At 36.3% G+C, this 16,313-nt stretch overlaps 4 protein-coding genes across 11 annotated transcripts in view; 2 read left to right on the top strand and 2 right to left on the bottom strand.

The window, feature by feature from the left end:
- The first annotated feature begins 3,906 nt into the window (after positions 1–3,906).
- On the top strand, positions 3,907–6,260 carry LOC100004921 (serine/threonine-protein kinase pim-3-like). Its single transcript, XM_087236944.1, has 8 exons — positions 3,907–4,200; positions 4,440–4,697; positions 4,815–4,897; positions 5,011–5,061; positions 5,134–5,506; positions 5,631–5,810; positions 5,883–5,978; positions 6,076–6,260. Exons 1-7 carry the CDS (start codon positions 4,185–4,187, stop codon positions 5,972–5,974), a joined length of 1,053 nt encoding a protein of 350 aa, XP_087093070.1. The 5' UTR covers positions 3,907–4,184; the 3' UTR covers positions 5,975–5,978; positions 6,076–6,260.
- An 804-nt stretch (positions 6,261–7,064) lies between these two features.
- On the bottom strand, positions 7,065–9,981 carry LOC137495467 (uncharacterized). Its single transcript, XM_087236971.1, has 5 exons — positions 9,139–9,981; positions 8,672–9,049; positions 7,921–8,076; positions 7,480–7,508; positions 7,065–7,343 (listed from the first exon to the last, which is right to left on the bottom strand). The coding sequence occupies exons 1-5, from the start codon at positions 9,173–9,175 to the stop codon at positions 7,218–7,220; spliced, it is 726 nt and encodes a 241-aa protein (XP_087093097.1). The 5' UTR covers positions 9,176–9,981; the 3' UTR covers positions 7,065–7,217.
- LOC147846722 (serine/threonine-protein kinase pim-3-like) overlaps positions 7,942–16,313 on the top strand; it is a 30,151-nt gene continuing 21,779 nt past the window's right edge. Inside the window, exon 1 of the mRNA XM_087236943.1 lies at positions 7,942–8,104. The gene's annotated coding sequence lies outside the window, so the exon portion shown is untranslated. The remainder of the gene's footprint in view (positions 8,105–16,313) is intronic.
- Positions 9,994–15,486, bottom strand: LOC100004978 (uncharacterized). Of its 8 annotated transcripts, XM_087236978.1 has the most exons (7): positions 15,383–15,430; positions 13,660–13,730; positions 13,413–13,533; positions 12,954–13,334; positions 12,236–12,397; positions 11,678–11,721; positions 9,994–11,571 (listed from the first exon to the last, which is right to left on the bottom strand). In XM_087236978.1, the coding sequence occupies exons 3-7, from the start codon at positions 13,441–13,443 to the stop codon at positions 11,491–11,493; spliced, it is 699 nt and encodes a 232-aa protein (XP_087093104.1). In that variant the 5' UTR covers positions 13,444–13,533; positions 13,660–13,730; positions 15,383–15,430; the 3' UTR covers positions 9,994–11,490. The 8 variants fall into 8 exon arrangements, with proteins under 8 accessions (XP_087093104.1, XP_087093106.1, XP_087093103.1 ...); XM_087236980.1 differs by lacking the exon at positions 13,660–13,730 and having other exon boundaries at positions 12,236–12,394; positions 15,383–15,486; XM_087236977.1 differs by lacking the exon at positions 13,660–13,730 and having other exon boundaries at positions 15,383–15,471.

Raw genomic sequence — 16,313 nt, forward strand, 5'->3', positions numbered from 1 at the left:
TTAAGTGAATGTACAAACAGTAACAATATCTGCTTGTTTAAAACATAAAATATGTTTACCAATGGCAATAATGAACATTTATTTTAAAGACTGCATCAGAAATTTGAATTGAATTAAACAATGGCCCGGCTCGCTAGTTTGAGTTCCAATTGTGCCAGGAGGCCTTTCTGTGTATGTTCTTCTCATGTTTGCATGGGTTTCCTCTGGGTGCTCCAGTTTCCCCACAGCCAGACATGCTGTTTAAGTGAGTTGGATGAAGTAAATTGATTTATTTTCTATGTGAATGCGAGAGCGTATGGGTGTTTCCCAGTGCTGGGTTGTAGCTTTAAGTGCATTTCGCTGTGTAAAACATATGCCAGAGTAATTGGCGGGACTAAGCCAAGGGATAGTGAGTAAATAGAGTGAATTAAACATGCCTTTTTAGTATATAAGCAAAGTTGATGAATATATCCGATAGGACTATGTGTGGGAAAAACGTAGAGCTGAGGAGTCTGTAGAACAGCATTTGGGTTTACCACGTGTTGTTTTAATGAAAAAGAAATGGTAAGGGAGAAACAAGATGGTGGAAGTAGAAAATAACTTAAAAGCATTTATGGAGGAGAGAGCTTATTTAGTTTTCTCAGTAGTATACATTTTTTGCTTTCCTTTTCTTGTGGGAATAATGGTCAAACTTGGGGCAGACAGTCCACTACAACCTTATATATAAACTTCAGTTTTTGTGTAATGTAACTGCGTGAACATAAACAACATCTGTTAACGGATAAAATGCCAACCCAGATGCTCGAAATGTAATGCAAAGGAAAACATTGGCTTTTACAGACTTCTCTTAGCAAAGCCAAAGTCCCTTTCATTATTTTTCATTCATTCATTTACTTTCAGCTTAGTTTTATGCATCAGGGGTCACCACAGTGCAATGAACCACTAACTTATCCAGCATATGTTTTACGCAGTGAATGCCCTTCCAGCTGCAACCCAGTACTGAGAAACACCCATACATTACAAATAACTTAGCTTATTCAATTCACCTATACTACATGTCTTTGGATTGTGGGGGAAACAGAAGCACCCGAAACCCATGGCAACATGGAGAACATGCAAACTCCACAAAGAAATGTCAACTGACCCAGCCGGGACTCAAATTAGCGGCCTTCTTGCTGTGAGGCATCAGTGCAACCACTGAGCATCGTGCTGCCCTTTCATTACTATTATTATTACTATTACTATTATTATTATTATTTGCAGCAGTAGTAGTAGTAATAGTAGTTTAAAGGGGTTGGACAATGAAACTTAAAATATGGGCCAATTTAGCGTTTAGCATGGCAAAATTTGACCAGACTGGTGGCCATTCTTCATTTACTGCACCCCATTCCACAAGTAAGTGCAGTAAAAGTGTGAAGGTTTAATTAGCAGAATAATAGCACAGTTTTGCTTAAATTTTATGAGTTCAAAAGAGGACAAACTGTTGGCGCACATCTCGCTGGCACATCTGTGACCAAGACAGCAAATTATTATGTATCAATTAATAGTATTCAGGGTAATGTCAGCAATCATACCACCACGAAGGATGAACCACATCCAACAGGAGTAACTGTGGATGCAAGAGGAAGTTGTCTGAAAGGGACATCCAGGTGCTAACCCAAATTGTATGAAAAAAAACACCACAGCTGCCCAACTCACTGCAGAAATACATGTGCACCCAGGGAAGGACTGGGACAAAAAAATTGGCCCTGGCATTTTGGGCCAAAGCGGCCCACTATATACAATCAAAATGCTACCCATTCGTGCACGCCCTTGAATATGTTTACCTACTCCTATTCTATAAAAGCACAAAAGCAATATTTAGGAAATAATGAAAGATGACAAATTAAAAATGTTAAAAATGTAATTTACTATTATAATAAGGTCTAATCCAGATTGGAAGTCCATCTTGTGTGTGCCTGTGTGTTTTGAGGGAGCCTATATTAAATTATAAACATAAAAAGTGCCTGCTGATGCACACAGTTAATGTTGATTAATTGAATAAAATTAAATAATAATAAAATTAAATAATAATAAAATAATAATAATAAAATGTGTCAGAGACCCTTAAAAAATGTTTAACTCAACAATGAAACATCATTCATTCATTTTCTTTTCGGCTTAGTCCCTTTATTAATCCAGGGTCACCACAGCGGAATGAACCGCCAACTTATCCAGCATGTTTTACGCAGCGGATGCCCTTCCAGCTGCAACTTATCTCTGGGAAACATCCACACACACACTCATACACTACAGACAATTTAGCTTACCCGATTCACCTGTACCGCATGTCTTTGGACTGTGGGGGAAACCAGAACGCCCGGAGGAAACCCACGCGAACGCAAGGAGAACATGCAAACTTCACACAGATACGCCAACTGAGCTGAGGCTCGAACCAGCGACTCAGCGACCTTCTTGCTGTGAGGCGACAGCACTACCTATTGCACCACTGCTTCGCCCGTAATAAAAATCTTTTTACATGTAATAAATGTATAACAGTATATTCATATTTTACTCAAGCGATTAAATCGTGTGTATTTGCTTAATTTTCTAATAACTTTTTAATTAATGATTTCCCACATTTAATACTGTTTATAGTAAGCAATATATTGTTTTAAAACCAAAATTTAGTAATAGAAACAAATTAACTATTAATAATTAATAAAAAAAGATAGTCAGATAATCAGTTAAGATAATCAGTTTATAACTAGGTCTATATTATATACTGTTAAAATGATTAACTATTGTAATTTATTTTAATGTGACACATTATTGTTTGCTTTTTATATTTTATAACAAAGTGGTTTTAACCAAGTATGATAATATTAAGATGCTGAATTAGTTTATTACACTTAAATTAGACGGTCTATTATGTGTTCTTTGTGTATGTGGACACATAAAGTCATAAGTGTCTTTAGCCAATCATTTTTATTTACATAATTTGAGTTCAGAAACTGCAGAGATGTTAAAATTATCGTTACGATATAATAATAATGACTGAAATAAGAAACCATATTTGTGAAATTCAATAGTTGGCGATAATGCTAAGGAGTTAGTTAAATACCATATATCGTTTGCCTAAATCGTGTGTGCCTGAAACGTGTGTGGTTCTGCGGTTCTGATCTCCTAAAGGCCTTTCAACTCGTAAAGCGACCAGAACTGTGAACATATTTAAAACAGCTAAACTCCTCTTCTAATGCTAATCTTTTTTCTTTTTGTTATTTTGTCACACGTTATGCTAAAATGTGTAATATTGTAAGAATTGTTATGCACTTGAAAATGTTCAGAAAATACAAAAAATAAATAAATAAATAAATAAAAAATAAAAAACACACACATTTCTATCCAGCATGCATCCTGCGGTGATCACCGGTGATCAGTTCTGCACAGATTTTGGCCATCTCAAACGAGCCATAATTTACTTTTTATGATTTACAATAATAAATCATTTTGAACTTACACTTATATTCCTAATATCTATCTGAGCAGTTAACACTGTACAAATAATTAACTTAATTAAGAATTGCATTTGCATTGCTTGAGCCACTAATAGAAAATATCTGAGAGATTTTTTTATTTACTTTAATATAATTAATTCCTAAACAGCTGTCAAGTCAGTTCTTGTCAAATTAAAACTGCTCATTTACCTTTCTCACCAATTACAGTTTCGTGAATAATACATTAATTCATTTAAATTTACTATTATTATTGTTGTTAAATAATTAATATTTATTATAAATATCATTATTATTATTAAATATTTTATATTATTTATATGTTGAGTTGAGATGTATCGTTGTTTACTCTAGTGATTCAGAGTGGTTACTTTAGCAACGCGTGTTATGATTTGACTCCATATATAAACACCGAGACTCGCCGCTATCTGTTGATTGAGGAGAGGCGAATTTCTGAGACATTTGCTGAGGATTACTGTGCTGATACTGCGATTCTTCAAGGAGACCAGAGAATTTCTGACAGAAGACTTTTATTTTACAAGGAGATCGACGCTCAGAGCTGAAATATTTCCTTTTGACACGTTTTGTTGCTCTTTTGTTGTGTTTATTTTGATATTTTGATCTTGTTTTTATTGTTTTATTGACATTTTTATTGATATTTGATCTTTGTTCTTGTTTTCAGGTTTGCTGGAGTTTGGAGGAGTTTATCAGATGGGTGAAAACCGCAGTGAGTGTTTTAGTTTTTATTTGTTTATGATCAATCATGATATGATGTTGTGTAATGTTTGGGGAAATGTGATGTAAATAAACTGGTACAAATGAACCCATTTCAACACAACTGTTCCCCGATATAAGTGATCAGATGTCTTTTATTCTCTGTAGATGCAGCTACTAAAGTTAATTGTTGATTAATTCTTATAATCTTATGATAAACGTGATATGTTGTTGTTGTTGTCGTTGTCTCAGGCCGCTCCAGATCCAGGAGTTCTGCTTTCATCCAGGCAGCTGTTCAGGACGTCAGGACACATGATGGTGACGGTGAAACCCAGACCGTGAGCCAAGAGCTTGATGGATTTCTCGCACCTCTGCCTTCCCTGTTGGCCAAATCTGTGTCCACAGATCAGGGTAACAGGAAGAGGAAGCGGCAGAGCGGCAGCCAGCAAACACCAGAAGATGAACGTCCGTCCACCTCATCTAGAAGAGCTCTCAAACGCTCTCGCAGAGGTCAGAATGGCTTATTGAAGAAGTGATGATGATGTTTCAGTAATGCTCTTTTACAGTTTTCTCTACTGCTGCATGTTTTCTTTGAACACACATTTCTACTGCTCCTCTGTGTTGCAGACGCGTATGCAAAGGGCCCACTGCTGGGAGACGGTGGATTTGGCTCTGTGTTTGCTGGGATGCGCAGGTCTGATGGACTGCCAGTAAGTCGTTTTCTCCGCTCTTCATTCAAACAGCCTTTAGAAATCCTGATCTCAGTAAATGTGATGTGTGAGGATCAGGCAGGTGTGATTTATTATGCTTTATCTGTCTACAGGTCGCCATCAAGTATGTGTCTAAAGAGCGGACACAGAGGAGACTGAGAGTTGTGAGTTCAGTGTGAACCTGTTGTTGTGTTTGATGTTTCATTGGGTTCTGAATCCAATCGTTTGTCCTGCAGGAAGGTCAGGGTCGGCTGCCGCTGGAGGTGGCACTGATGACCCGCGTCAATTCAGCTCCTGCCTGCCCCAACGTCCTGCAGCTGCTAGACTGGTTTGACCGTCCCAGACGCTACATCCTGATCCTGGAGCGTCCGGATCCCTGCCAAGACCTCCAGAGCTACTGTGAGGAGAACGACTGTCTGGATGAGGGTCTGGCCAAGAAAGTGCTGGTGCAGCTGATCACGGCTCTGAAACACTGCGAGAGCCGCGGAGTCCTGCACCGGGACGTCAAGCCAGAGAACCTGCTGATCTCCACAGAGTCCCAGGACATCAAGCTGCTGGACTTCGGCTGTGGAGATCTGCTCAAGCGCTCGGCCTACAAATACTTCGCAGGTGGGTTTGTGTTGCAGAAGGAAACACTCTGTGGATGTTTGTGAGCTTTTGATGATCCACCAAAGGGAATTTGTGTGTGCTGGAGTGTTTTGAACGGGTGTTTGTGTCTCCTTGTGTCTCTCAGGAACTATTCAATACGCTCCACCTGAGTGGTTCTGCAGACAGCGCTACCATGCGGGTCCAGCTACGGTGTGGTCAGTAGGAGTGACCCTCTTCAACATCCTGTGCAACCGTTTCCCCTTCGGAGGCTCACTGAGGGTCACGTCCAGGAGCAAACTGACCTTCCCCATAACTCTGTCAACAGGTAAGAGACTCACTGAGAGATCAGCAGAAGTGTGTTGCTCTGTGTTTCTGAACACGGTGTTGTGTGTATCAGAGTGCCGTCAGCTGATTGGCTGGTGTCTCAGTCCAGCGGCGGCTGATCGGCCCAGTTTGGACGATATTGAGCGCCATCCCTGGTTACAGTGAACAGGTGGCCAGTGACTTGACACTTATCTGAGTGACGCACTCATGGCTTTGATTGTGTTGTTAGGGTCAGTCTGGATTAATGATCTTAATGATTTGTGTAGGGTGAGCAGGAGTCACACAGGAAGTGCAGAGAACTGCTTCCTGATCACCTGCAGAATGAGGAGTGGGCATTAACTAATGGCCGACTCACCCAGGGCCGGGGCCCCTTTACCTGCACTAAGCCACCGCTTCAGATGACTTTAATGTTAATAGGGATTTTAATAATAAACGTATTATTTAGACAAATAATCCAGGTGTAGTGTCTTCCTAGAGTGACTGGAGAGAGCTCAAATAAAGGGAGAGTTCACACAGAAATCCAGATTTACTCACTGTTTACTCAAACTCAAGCGGTTTCAAATCTTTAAGAGTTTCTTGTTTTCTGTTTTGCACAAAATAAAATGTTTTGAAGAAGCTGAAAACCTGTAACCGTTGACTTTCATAGTAGCAAAAACAAACAAGTCAATGGGTACAGCTTTTCAGCTTTCTTCAAAATATCTTCTTTTGTATTGAACAGAATAAAGAAACTCAAACAGGTTTGGAGCAAGTGAAAGGGAGTTAATGATACAGAATTGTTATTTTGGGGTGAACTATCCATTTAAGAGGACCAATGGAGGTTTCATCTGTTAAAATGGAGATTGCATCTCTGCTGACTGAGGGTAAAGGTGTGATGAAATATTGTTTAGGTTGTTAAATGATCATATATAGGGTTATAATATATTGTTGTTGGAGTTGTTGTGGTAAAGTGCCTACATTAGCAGTTAATCTTCTGAAATGGTGTACACATCTGAACTACTTTTTTAATATTATAGGGCTAATACAGGATTGTTCAGAGCTCATTTAGATGTACATTTGCAGACTAGCTGTGATTAATGTTGCTGTAGCGGGGAGATGTTTGTTTTATCACATGAAAAGAGTTTAAGAACTTCAGTTTTAGCTGGGAGTACTACTGCATATGCACTCATGTGATTGGCTTAAATTATATTAAACTGAGAGACCCAGAAACAACACTGAGTCCTTTCTGAGACTGCAAGTCAAATATTCTGAAAAAACATTTAACCTTTCTTAAATGTATTTACATTTTTAATCATTAAAAACTTACAATATTAGAATCAATGAAAATAGGATGCAGATGCCAGAACATTGCCATTAACTCTCTTTTGAATCATATTTCTACTAAAGAACAATGACTTTAGTTTACTCTACTTTACATTCTGCTGGTTCTGACATTAGAATAAATACTGAAGTCTGAACTCTGAGCTCTTTCATTCCTCTGCCTTTGTTGCTGTGTGGAAGGCATGTCTAATGAAGCATAACACACTTCATCACCAGCCTGAAACAGAATATATTTAATTACATTAATAAACAAATAAATAAATTATATTATATTATATTGATGTAATTTATGTTGCTGCCAATCAAGTGTGAATAAAATATATATACAAATTATGCTCAAAATGTGCTCATACCTCAACATGTCTGTTTTCAGCTCCAGAACCTACAGCAAATTATCAAAACATAAGAATAATTTACATTTGGTTCTCTCAAGGTTTTTTTTCTTCACTCCCATCAGGTGAAGTTTTTTTTCCCTCTCCGCTGTCGCCACTGCCTCGCATGGCTCAGGATTGGTAGAGCTACGCATCGATGAATTGGCTCTTCAGTGTTTGAACTTTCAGTAATGATTAAATCATACTGAACTGAGCTAAACTGAACTGAACTGAACTTAAAGACTAAAACCTGAACTACACTGTTCCAGTTATTATGACCATTTATGTGAAGCTGCTTTGACACAATCTACATTGTAAAAGCGCTATACAAATAAAAAAGCTGAATTATGAAATCTAAGGCAGGCAGTCTAAGGCCGTAATAAAATTTAGCCACATGAAAAGTATTCAGGAGTAAACAATGACCTGTAGTTTTCTTCTGACAGAGGCAGTAGACGCAGATGGAGAAGAGGAGAACACACACCGAACACACACTGAACAGCAGATTCCAGCAGAAAACACACTCTGATGCAGGTGATGTGGAGGTGCTGTTAAACCGTTCAGCACAAGGAGACTCTTGCTCTAAAATGAACAACAGGCCATTATTAAAGTGAATATATATTTAGTTATTATATTCATTTTATTTTATCTTTACTGATTACACACAATAATGAAAAATATGAGTTTAACACGGATGAATTTGCTAAAAGTGGTTGGAAAATCAATAGTTAAAGATTCTAATGTAAAATACACTATAAATCATCGTTTTACAAAATATAATGAATTTGCTGTTAATTTAATTTAAAGTATTATTAGAAACTAAGATACACTTTAAAAACTAATTATAAACACTTATTTTACTAATATACTTTATTAAATATACATTATTTCTGTATTTGAAGTTGGACTATGGGCTATGCAGGATTGTGTCACTTATTTATTTGCAGAACTTTAATTAATATTAAAATAATAAAGCTTTAGGTGAACATGTAAACTTATCATTAAAGCACAGCTATATTATGAAGAGGTAAACTATAAATGACACTATTATTATAATAAATGACACTATAATTTACACTGTAGATGTTTGCATGTCTCTTCATCGGCTGTATTAGAAACACATTTAAAGGATCTGACTACACAAAACAAAGCAATGAAAACAGCAGTCGTTTCTCACCCAGGACAGACAGTCTGCTCGTCTTGTTTCCATATTCATACTCAATGTTTGGTTTGATTCCTCGTTCATCTTTATATATTTTTGTTTCTCTTTTCCCACAGTAGTAAAGTCCCTCATCAGAGACACTGACATTCTCTATATGCAGATCATAGGAGTTACTGGAGCTGTTGGGCACAAAAGTGAAGCGTGGAAACGTCTCCTTGAAGAGTGTTGAGCGATCTATTGACAGAGATGGCTGATTCTCATGTGAGCAGTTTCTCATCCAAATAATGTCTGATCCAAAAGGTAAAGCGCAGTAGAGAGTGACGCTTTCTCCTGGTTTAACTCTCATGTCCACTTCTGTCCCAAACACTTTCTGCTCTTCACACAACAAAACACCTGCAGAACAAACGCAAGAGTGTGTATTAAATCTCTAGCACATCATCAAGAATACATCATGACATTCAAACACAGAAATATTGACTCACACAGAAGTATGATGACTGTAAATCTCGCTCGCTCCATCTGAGACTGTGAATGTGAGAGTCTTCAGCTGCAGTGTGAAGGGTCCGCTTCATTGTGGTGGGAGGGATCTCTGTGGAAGAGCTCTGAATCTTTATGCTGTTGTTTTGTTTTTAGGGGTATAATCTGGTCTGCTCCTTTAAACACACTTTTAAAGCTCTTTTAGATGTTCAAGTTTAATTATAAAATGCAAGAGTGAACTCAGTTTCATAAATTGTTGGGACTTTTGTTTTGGACGATGTGATGTTTAATGTTGTGATGGAGATGACCTGAAGTTTTGAGCGTCTTCATGAGTTTCTTGTTTGGCATCGTTCATCTACATGCTGATTGATTTCTTTGGCTTCTAAACCTCCAGAATGAATGTCTTTACTCAAGGTTTCTTTTGCTCTTGGTCTTTAGAGTTGCTAGAAACTTATTTTTGCTTTTGTCTGTGACCGCAAAGCTTTGCATTCCATTTGTGTACTCTATACAAGCCCAAGTCACAACTAGTGCACTGACACAATCACGAGGCTGTGGTTTCCTGTTTTAGCTTGTCTAAAAATCCCAGGGTGAAACAAGAGCAATCATGATCAGTTTTATTATATCAGTTTAATATGTGATTGATTGATTGATTGATTGATTGATTGATTGATTGATTGATTGATTGATTGATTGATTGATTGATTGATTGATGAAGTGTTTGTGCTTTATGGTGGGCCTGGTGATAATCTACAGACACTTTAGTGTTAAATGAATAATGTGTATCAGAGTTGCAGTGTGTATTTGATCAGTGTGGATTTGACATGAAATGTGAAATTTACTAAATTGTAAACTCATAATCCGAAAGTGAAAATATCAAATATATATTTTTAACTTGATCAAAACTCATAAATACAGAGACGTAAGCATTCACAAGAGGATAGTGACAAAGGCCACTGGAAACATTTGTGGTTTGGGTTGTACCCTAGAAAAACAAAGGGCAGGCTGGACTCTCTCCATCACCATAACTAGCACTTCAGTCACACATGAAAAGCGCTTCTCACATCCTGTGGCATTTAACAGAATAACTCCTGCACTAAATGACTACAGTACATTTCTACATCAGTCTACTGTAATGATGGCTGAGTTCAAAATCACATACTGTACTTTCCTACTGTATAGGACAGATGGAAACAGGATTTCTAGGGCAGAATCTTGACAACATTAATGCTTGTTCTTTTTTATCATTTATGATCAAGTAGCCTGGGTGAAATATTAAGCTAATATTGTATTTAGTACTGCTCATCTGTATATTTTACACACTATACATTTGATTTGTCATAGTTTTAAGCCGTTTACCTCAAAGAACAGCAGAACTTTGTGTACCAGTTTTTAGCTTGAACATGTTTGTGTTTACAGTAACTTTTATTATTTATTATTATGAGCGCAATCCCACCAGTTTATGATTGAAGTAAAGTTTTAATCCAATCTTACTTAAATCTGTACACATTAAATTTATAGTTTATTGTTGATGTTGTTTTGTTTTTGTTGAATAAAATAAGAATAAAAATGTGAAGAACCGGTAAGACTTTTTATTTCTAATACAGAGCACAGAATCATAAAAACTATCATCATCAGATAAACTGGACTGATTTTATTAAGTGTAATAATGTTGATACATCCCTGAACACAATCTAGTAATGAAGGTAATGCACACGGTTTAAATATTAAGAAGAATAATTAAAGTTTCACTCAAAAAAAATATAACTCTACTGAAGTTTTCATTAAATTGCTTATTTCTGAAAACTGACCATTGTTTCATCTCATGCCATGTATGTAACTTTAATTGGCCTGTGGTTACAATGAACTGGTCCTGATAAATTCATTTGTGAATAAGTGGTTTTGAAGTCCCTTCAGCTATTAGCCACTAGATGGAGCCATTGTTCGTTCATGACTCCCGTTTCAATTTTTATTCATGTTCATAAACGCTACTAACTATTAAATATTTGTTTAATATTTGAAAAAAAAGTGATCATTCATGATTAAAAATTTACATCCAACTTTCTTTTGAGATATGCAGAGGATCTACAGATACAAACATTTGCAGCCTGAGCTGTTATTAATAAAGTGTTTTTTGTTTGTTTGTTTTCTTAATGAACACAGTCTTAAAAACATTAATATTGTCTAAAAATAAAATGTATAACCCTTAAGAGTCAGTGGATCATAATGTTCATTTAAAGACAGTTGATTGTAATAGATAATGTGCTGTAAATAAAACTAATGATATCAGAAATAAGACAGAAAGTAGACTAAGAGCAGTTCATGTGTCAGATGTTGGTGTAGGGATGTTTAGATGTCAGTCATCTATAAGAGACTTCAGTGTGGACGCAGATCTTTCCAGTCTTACTCGCCTCACACTGATGTTTCTCCACACAATCTGCCTGAAATGATTGACAAGGAGAGAATGGATCATATAAACTAGTGAAAAACCACATCAGTCCACAATTCATCTTTGATATGGTCAATAAAAGGGTATAAAATAGTTACCATCAAAACATTTGCTTTAAGAATCTCAGCACTCATGTCAAAACCTAAAACACACACAAAATGAACCTGATTAATATACTGTAGTAATTTATATTAAATACTGTAGTGTTTTTGAACTATACTATAGTAAAGGACTTGAATTAATCTGTTGTGGTAATTCTATAGTTTCTGTGGTAATGCAGCAACTATAGTAATGTAAACAAACCAATACTGTACTAAATACCACTATAATCCACAGTTTACTATAATAAAAACCAAAGTATGCTACAGTATTTGTCTCAGTTCATCAGTTCAGTAGTTAATACTATATTCTGCTGCTGCATTCATTAACAGTTTAGTAAATACTATAATATACAGTACAGTATAATACAATTTACTGTAGAATGGGTCAAAAACACTCCAGTTTTTGCTATAAATTACTGTATTTTCTCATGTGGAAAAGTCTAATAATTACGATTAGAGTCAAAATGTTAAAAGCTAAAAGAACAAATCTTTAAAAAAGCTCTACAGATTCACAGATTTGTTCAAAATGAATGTAAATGTGTCGATGAGCTCTACCTGTAGTTTGAGGACGACAGAAGCAGTAAACACAGATGGAGGACAGGAGTGAGGAGAGGAGAACACACACCGGACACACACTCACCAGCAGCGTCCAGCAGAACACACACTCTGACACTGGAGGAGAAGTGGAGGCGATGGTGGACTCATGTGCAGAAACTGCTGATAAATAAAACACACAAGACTGAATAAACAAATGAAGACTTTCTGAAGCGTCCATAACATTTAACTTTAGAGGACATCGTCTTATATATTATTTACAGAAATTATATAAGAACAACTTTTCTATTTTAATGGCATTAATCAGTTGTTGAAGGAATTAATCTAAATTTTGTCTTTAATTTTTCACTTTCCATTTGCTCAAACCATGAGTTGAACACAAAATAATATTTTAAACAAACATTTCAGGACTCCCATTAATTTCCATAGTCAGTCAGTGGAAACCAGAAACCACTCAGGTTACCATCATTTATCAAACTATCTGATTCTGTTATGCATGTCTATCTTGAACTAATAGACAAAACAGGATTGAAGAATTTTAGAGAGAGTGAGAGATAACAGATCAGAATTATTAGAATTAGAAATGCTGAATTACCCCTACTTTATGATTATTTATATTAGATTTAGATTTCAGACTCACTGAGAAATTCTTAATCACACTGAATTTACCAACATGCATAAAAGCTTTAGATGAGCCACAGCAGGAATTTCTCCTCACCCAGGACAGCTAGTCGAGTTGTTTTGTTCCCATATTCATACAGATATTTTGAGTTGACGCCGTCTTCATCTATAAATGTCTTTTTCCTTTCCGCACAGTAGTAAAGTCCCTCATCAGAGACACTGACATTCTCTATATGCAGATCATAGGAGTTACTGGAGCTGTTGAGCAGAAAACTGAACCGTGGAAACGTCTCCAGGAAGAGTTTTGGAGGATCAATGAACAGAGATGGCTGATTCTCATGCGAGCAGTTTCTCATCCAGACAATGTGAGATCCAAACGGTAGAGCACAGTCACAGTAGAGAGTGACGCTTTCTCCTGGTTTAACTCTCATGTTCACTTCTGTCCCAAACACTTTCTGCTCTTCACACAACAAAACACCTGCAGAACAAACAGGTGAAAGAACTGACGTCATGAAGAAAACAGCACAACATTTACAACACTAATGAGTGGACTTACACAGAAGAACGACGACTGTTGATCTCTCCATCTCAGTGACTGCTGAATGTGAGGGTCTTCAGAGTGGTTAGCTGCTCTTATCTGACTGGATGACTCTCTCTGGTGGTGGGATGGGTTTCTTCTAAAGAGTTTTGATAAAGACTGAAAATGATCTAGTCTAATTATTCACAACCAGGTTTTAAAAAGAGATTTATTTATTGTTTCATTTTTTGCAATATTTATGCAAATGGATGATTAACAGACATACATGCACATGTGCATAAGAATGTTCTCGCTTGAGGCATGTCTAGGTGTCAAAACCGCAAAACTCTGCAAAAACTGCACACAATGCACATATATAATAGCACTGCTGTGGTTTCCTGTGTTTCTTACAAGCAAAGAACTTACCTTAAAGATAAGAAGATTACAAATATGGTCGTCCTGTCTGATAATAATGGGGTCTCATTTAAACAATTTTAAAATTGTATAAAAACTTTATTATTACTACCACCACCACTGTTATTCTTACTATTATAAAGTATTATATTAGACAATTGACAATAACGATAGACAGGAATGAATGGATGGACGGATGGATGCAGATGTACACACATTCTGGACTGTCACAAAGGGACATTTGTGGTTTGACCTTGCATTTCTCGAGAAACACAGAGCAGGTCTGAGTCTCTTCAGAAACGCTTCTTGAAATTAACACTGCTTTCACACAACAAACAACCTCTTACATCCTGTGGCAGCTGAGGTCCACTTTACCACTAAGTTTTCTTTAATCTGTTGCACAATAAATGAAATTGACCTGAAAATCTCTAAAACCTTTCAAGGGCCTGTCAGAAATGAGTACTTGTAATCTGTAAAATGATTGTATCAGCTTTAGAAACGCCTCAACTAAGATATTTAATTCACATATATGGACACACAAAAGTTTATTTTGGACCACTTGCTATTTTAGGTTCTGAACATTTTCATGCTTGTGCTCACTTGAACACTATTGAGGAAGAAACCTTCAAAAACAATGAATAAATAAATAAGCAAATAAATAAATAAATGAGTAAATGAATCCATAAATTCCTGCATAAGTAAAACAATAATTCAATAAGCAAATAAGTAAATGTATAAAAATCCACAAACTTCAGCATAAATAAATACATAATTAATTAATAGTGCGAGCTAATAAATAATAAAAATCAATTACACAAATGTTGGGGGAATTTATTTTCAAACATTTATTCATAACATAATCCTGCATTTACTTTATTAATATATATATATATATTTGTGCAGGATTGTGGATTAGTCTGTTTATATATTTATTGTTTTATTTATGAGTGTCACGGTGGCGCAGTGGGTAGCATGATCACCTGACAGCAATCATCCTGACAGTTCGGCGACTGGTTTTTAAACTCATGCTTCAGTCAGTGCCTTAAAACCAATTAGAAGCGTTTACAGTAAAATAAACCTGATCTTAAAGTCTGCTATCTAAAACAGCACAAGTAAGATAATAAACCGTTTCAGACTAGACACAAATCTTCAAGCTCAACAACTCAGACAAAATCAAGTGTTTGCTCTCAAAGCCAGAGTTACAGGAGATGAGGTAAATGGGGTGGGGGTCAGGGGGTCAAGTCAATCATTTATACAGCGCATCAGGATTAAGATCAGTGGTGGTTGTTGCTAGAGCGGATACGTTTGCGGCCGGAAGTTAACGCGAATTATTTCTATTATTTATTAAATTTCTCATTTGTTGTATTTTAGTAATGTAAAAACTGTAGTTGTACCGAGTATTAGTTATGTTATCTATTAAATTACCCAATAAAATGTATTTTTTAACGCCTACCCCCACCCTAACCCCAACCCTCACAGTACTGTAAAAATATTATTGTTTTACAGTGTCATAAAAAAATGCTGTTTTATTAATGTGCATATCGCACTTCCGGCCAGCCGCATATCCAATCTAGACCATCAGGGTGGTGCTCAACCTGTTCCTGGAGATCGACCTTCCTGAAAGTTTAGCTCCAACCTTAATCAAACACACCTGAACCAATTATTTAGGACATGAACAGCACTTGATAATTACAGGCAGGTGTGTTCGATATGAGTTGCAACTTAAATCTGCAGAAAGGTCGATCTCCAGGAACAGGGTTGCACGTCTGATGTATATTGTGTTGATTCTGCTTTACATGGACGAATAGGAAAAAGGATCAACAACATTTTAATTTGTAGGATGCTTTCAGCATATCATGATATAACGTTATATTCGTAATAAACCTTTTCAGTTCTGCCATGCTATGAAAGTTACTGTTGCGTGATTTTGTTCTTAAAGGGATAGTTCACCTAAAAATGTACTCATCCTTCAATTGTTCCAAACCAGTTTGACTTTCTTCTGTCAAACACACAAAAAAAGCTGTAAACCTGCAACTGCTGACTCCCATTGTAGGAAAAGCAGGTACTATGGATGTCGGTGGTTACAGGTTTTCAGCTTTCTTCAAAATACACTGCTCAAAAAATAAAGGGACATTTAAACAACAGAATGTAACACCAAGTGTCCTCTTTATTATTTTTAAAGAAGTATATATTTATACAAAAGAAAGAAACTCATAAAGGTTTGAAGCCATTTAAGGGTGTGTAAATGTTAATTTTGGGGGAAATTATTCCTTTTAATGAGACCTCTGTGAAATTCACAGTGCAGTACATTCAGAAATGCCCTCCATGTGGTTTTTATGTCAGTTATCTTTATTATTTTTATTTATTTATTTTTGTATAGTGTCATTAGAAAACAACAGTTTACACTTTAACATTATTTGCCCAATTAGTGAATATAAAACATTTGTTTGCACAAGACGTCTTTGACCAGCCAGTGCTCCAGACTTAATCTCACCATCACCACGATGATCTTCTAGAATCCTACCA

The sequence above is a fragment of the Danio rerio genome, chromosome 1, assembly GCF_052040795.2.
Source record: "Danio rerio strain M-AB ecotype USA chromosome 1, GRCz13ab, whole genome shotgun sequence".
NCBI lineage: Eukaryota > Metazoa > Chordata > Actinopteri > Cypriniformes > Danionidae > Danio > Danio rerio.

Bases quoted from the DNA above. Each gene is read 5' to 3' on its own strand.
- LOC137495467 (XM_087236971.1), bottom strand. From the start codon at position 9,175: ATGGAGCGAGCGAGATTTACAGTCATCATACTTCTGT. The intron at 9,050-9,138 runs GTGAGTCAATAT...TTTGTTCTGCAG, and splicing joins TACAGTCATCATACTTCTGT to GTGTTTTGTTGTGTGAAGAG. The intron at 7,509-7,920 runs GTCATTGTTTAC...AATTTGCTGTAG, and splicing joins CTGTCAGAAGAAAACTACAG to GTTCTGGAGCTGAAAACAGA.
- LOC100004921 (XM_087236944.1), top strand. The intron at 4,898-5,010 runs GTAAGTCGTTTT...ATCTGTCTACAG, and splicing joins GCAGGTCTGATGGACTGCCA to GTCGCCATCAAGTATGTGTC. The intron at 5,811-5,882 runs GTAAGAGACTCA...TGTGTGTATCAG, and splicing joins CCCCATAACTCTGTCAACAG to AGTGCCGTCAGCTGATTGGC.
- LOC100004978 (XM_087236977.1), bottom strand. From the start codon at position 13,443: ATGGAGAGATCAACAGTCGTCGTTCTTCTGT. The intron at 13,335-13,412 runs GTAAGTCCACTC...TTTGTTCTGCAG, and splicing joins AACAGTCGTCGTTCTTCTGT to GTGTTTTGTTGTGTGAAGAG. The intron at 11,572-11,677 runs GTAACTATTTTA...CAATCATTTCAG, and splicing joins TTAAAGCAAATGTTTTGATG to GCAGATTGTGTGGAGAAACA.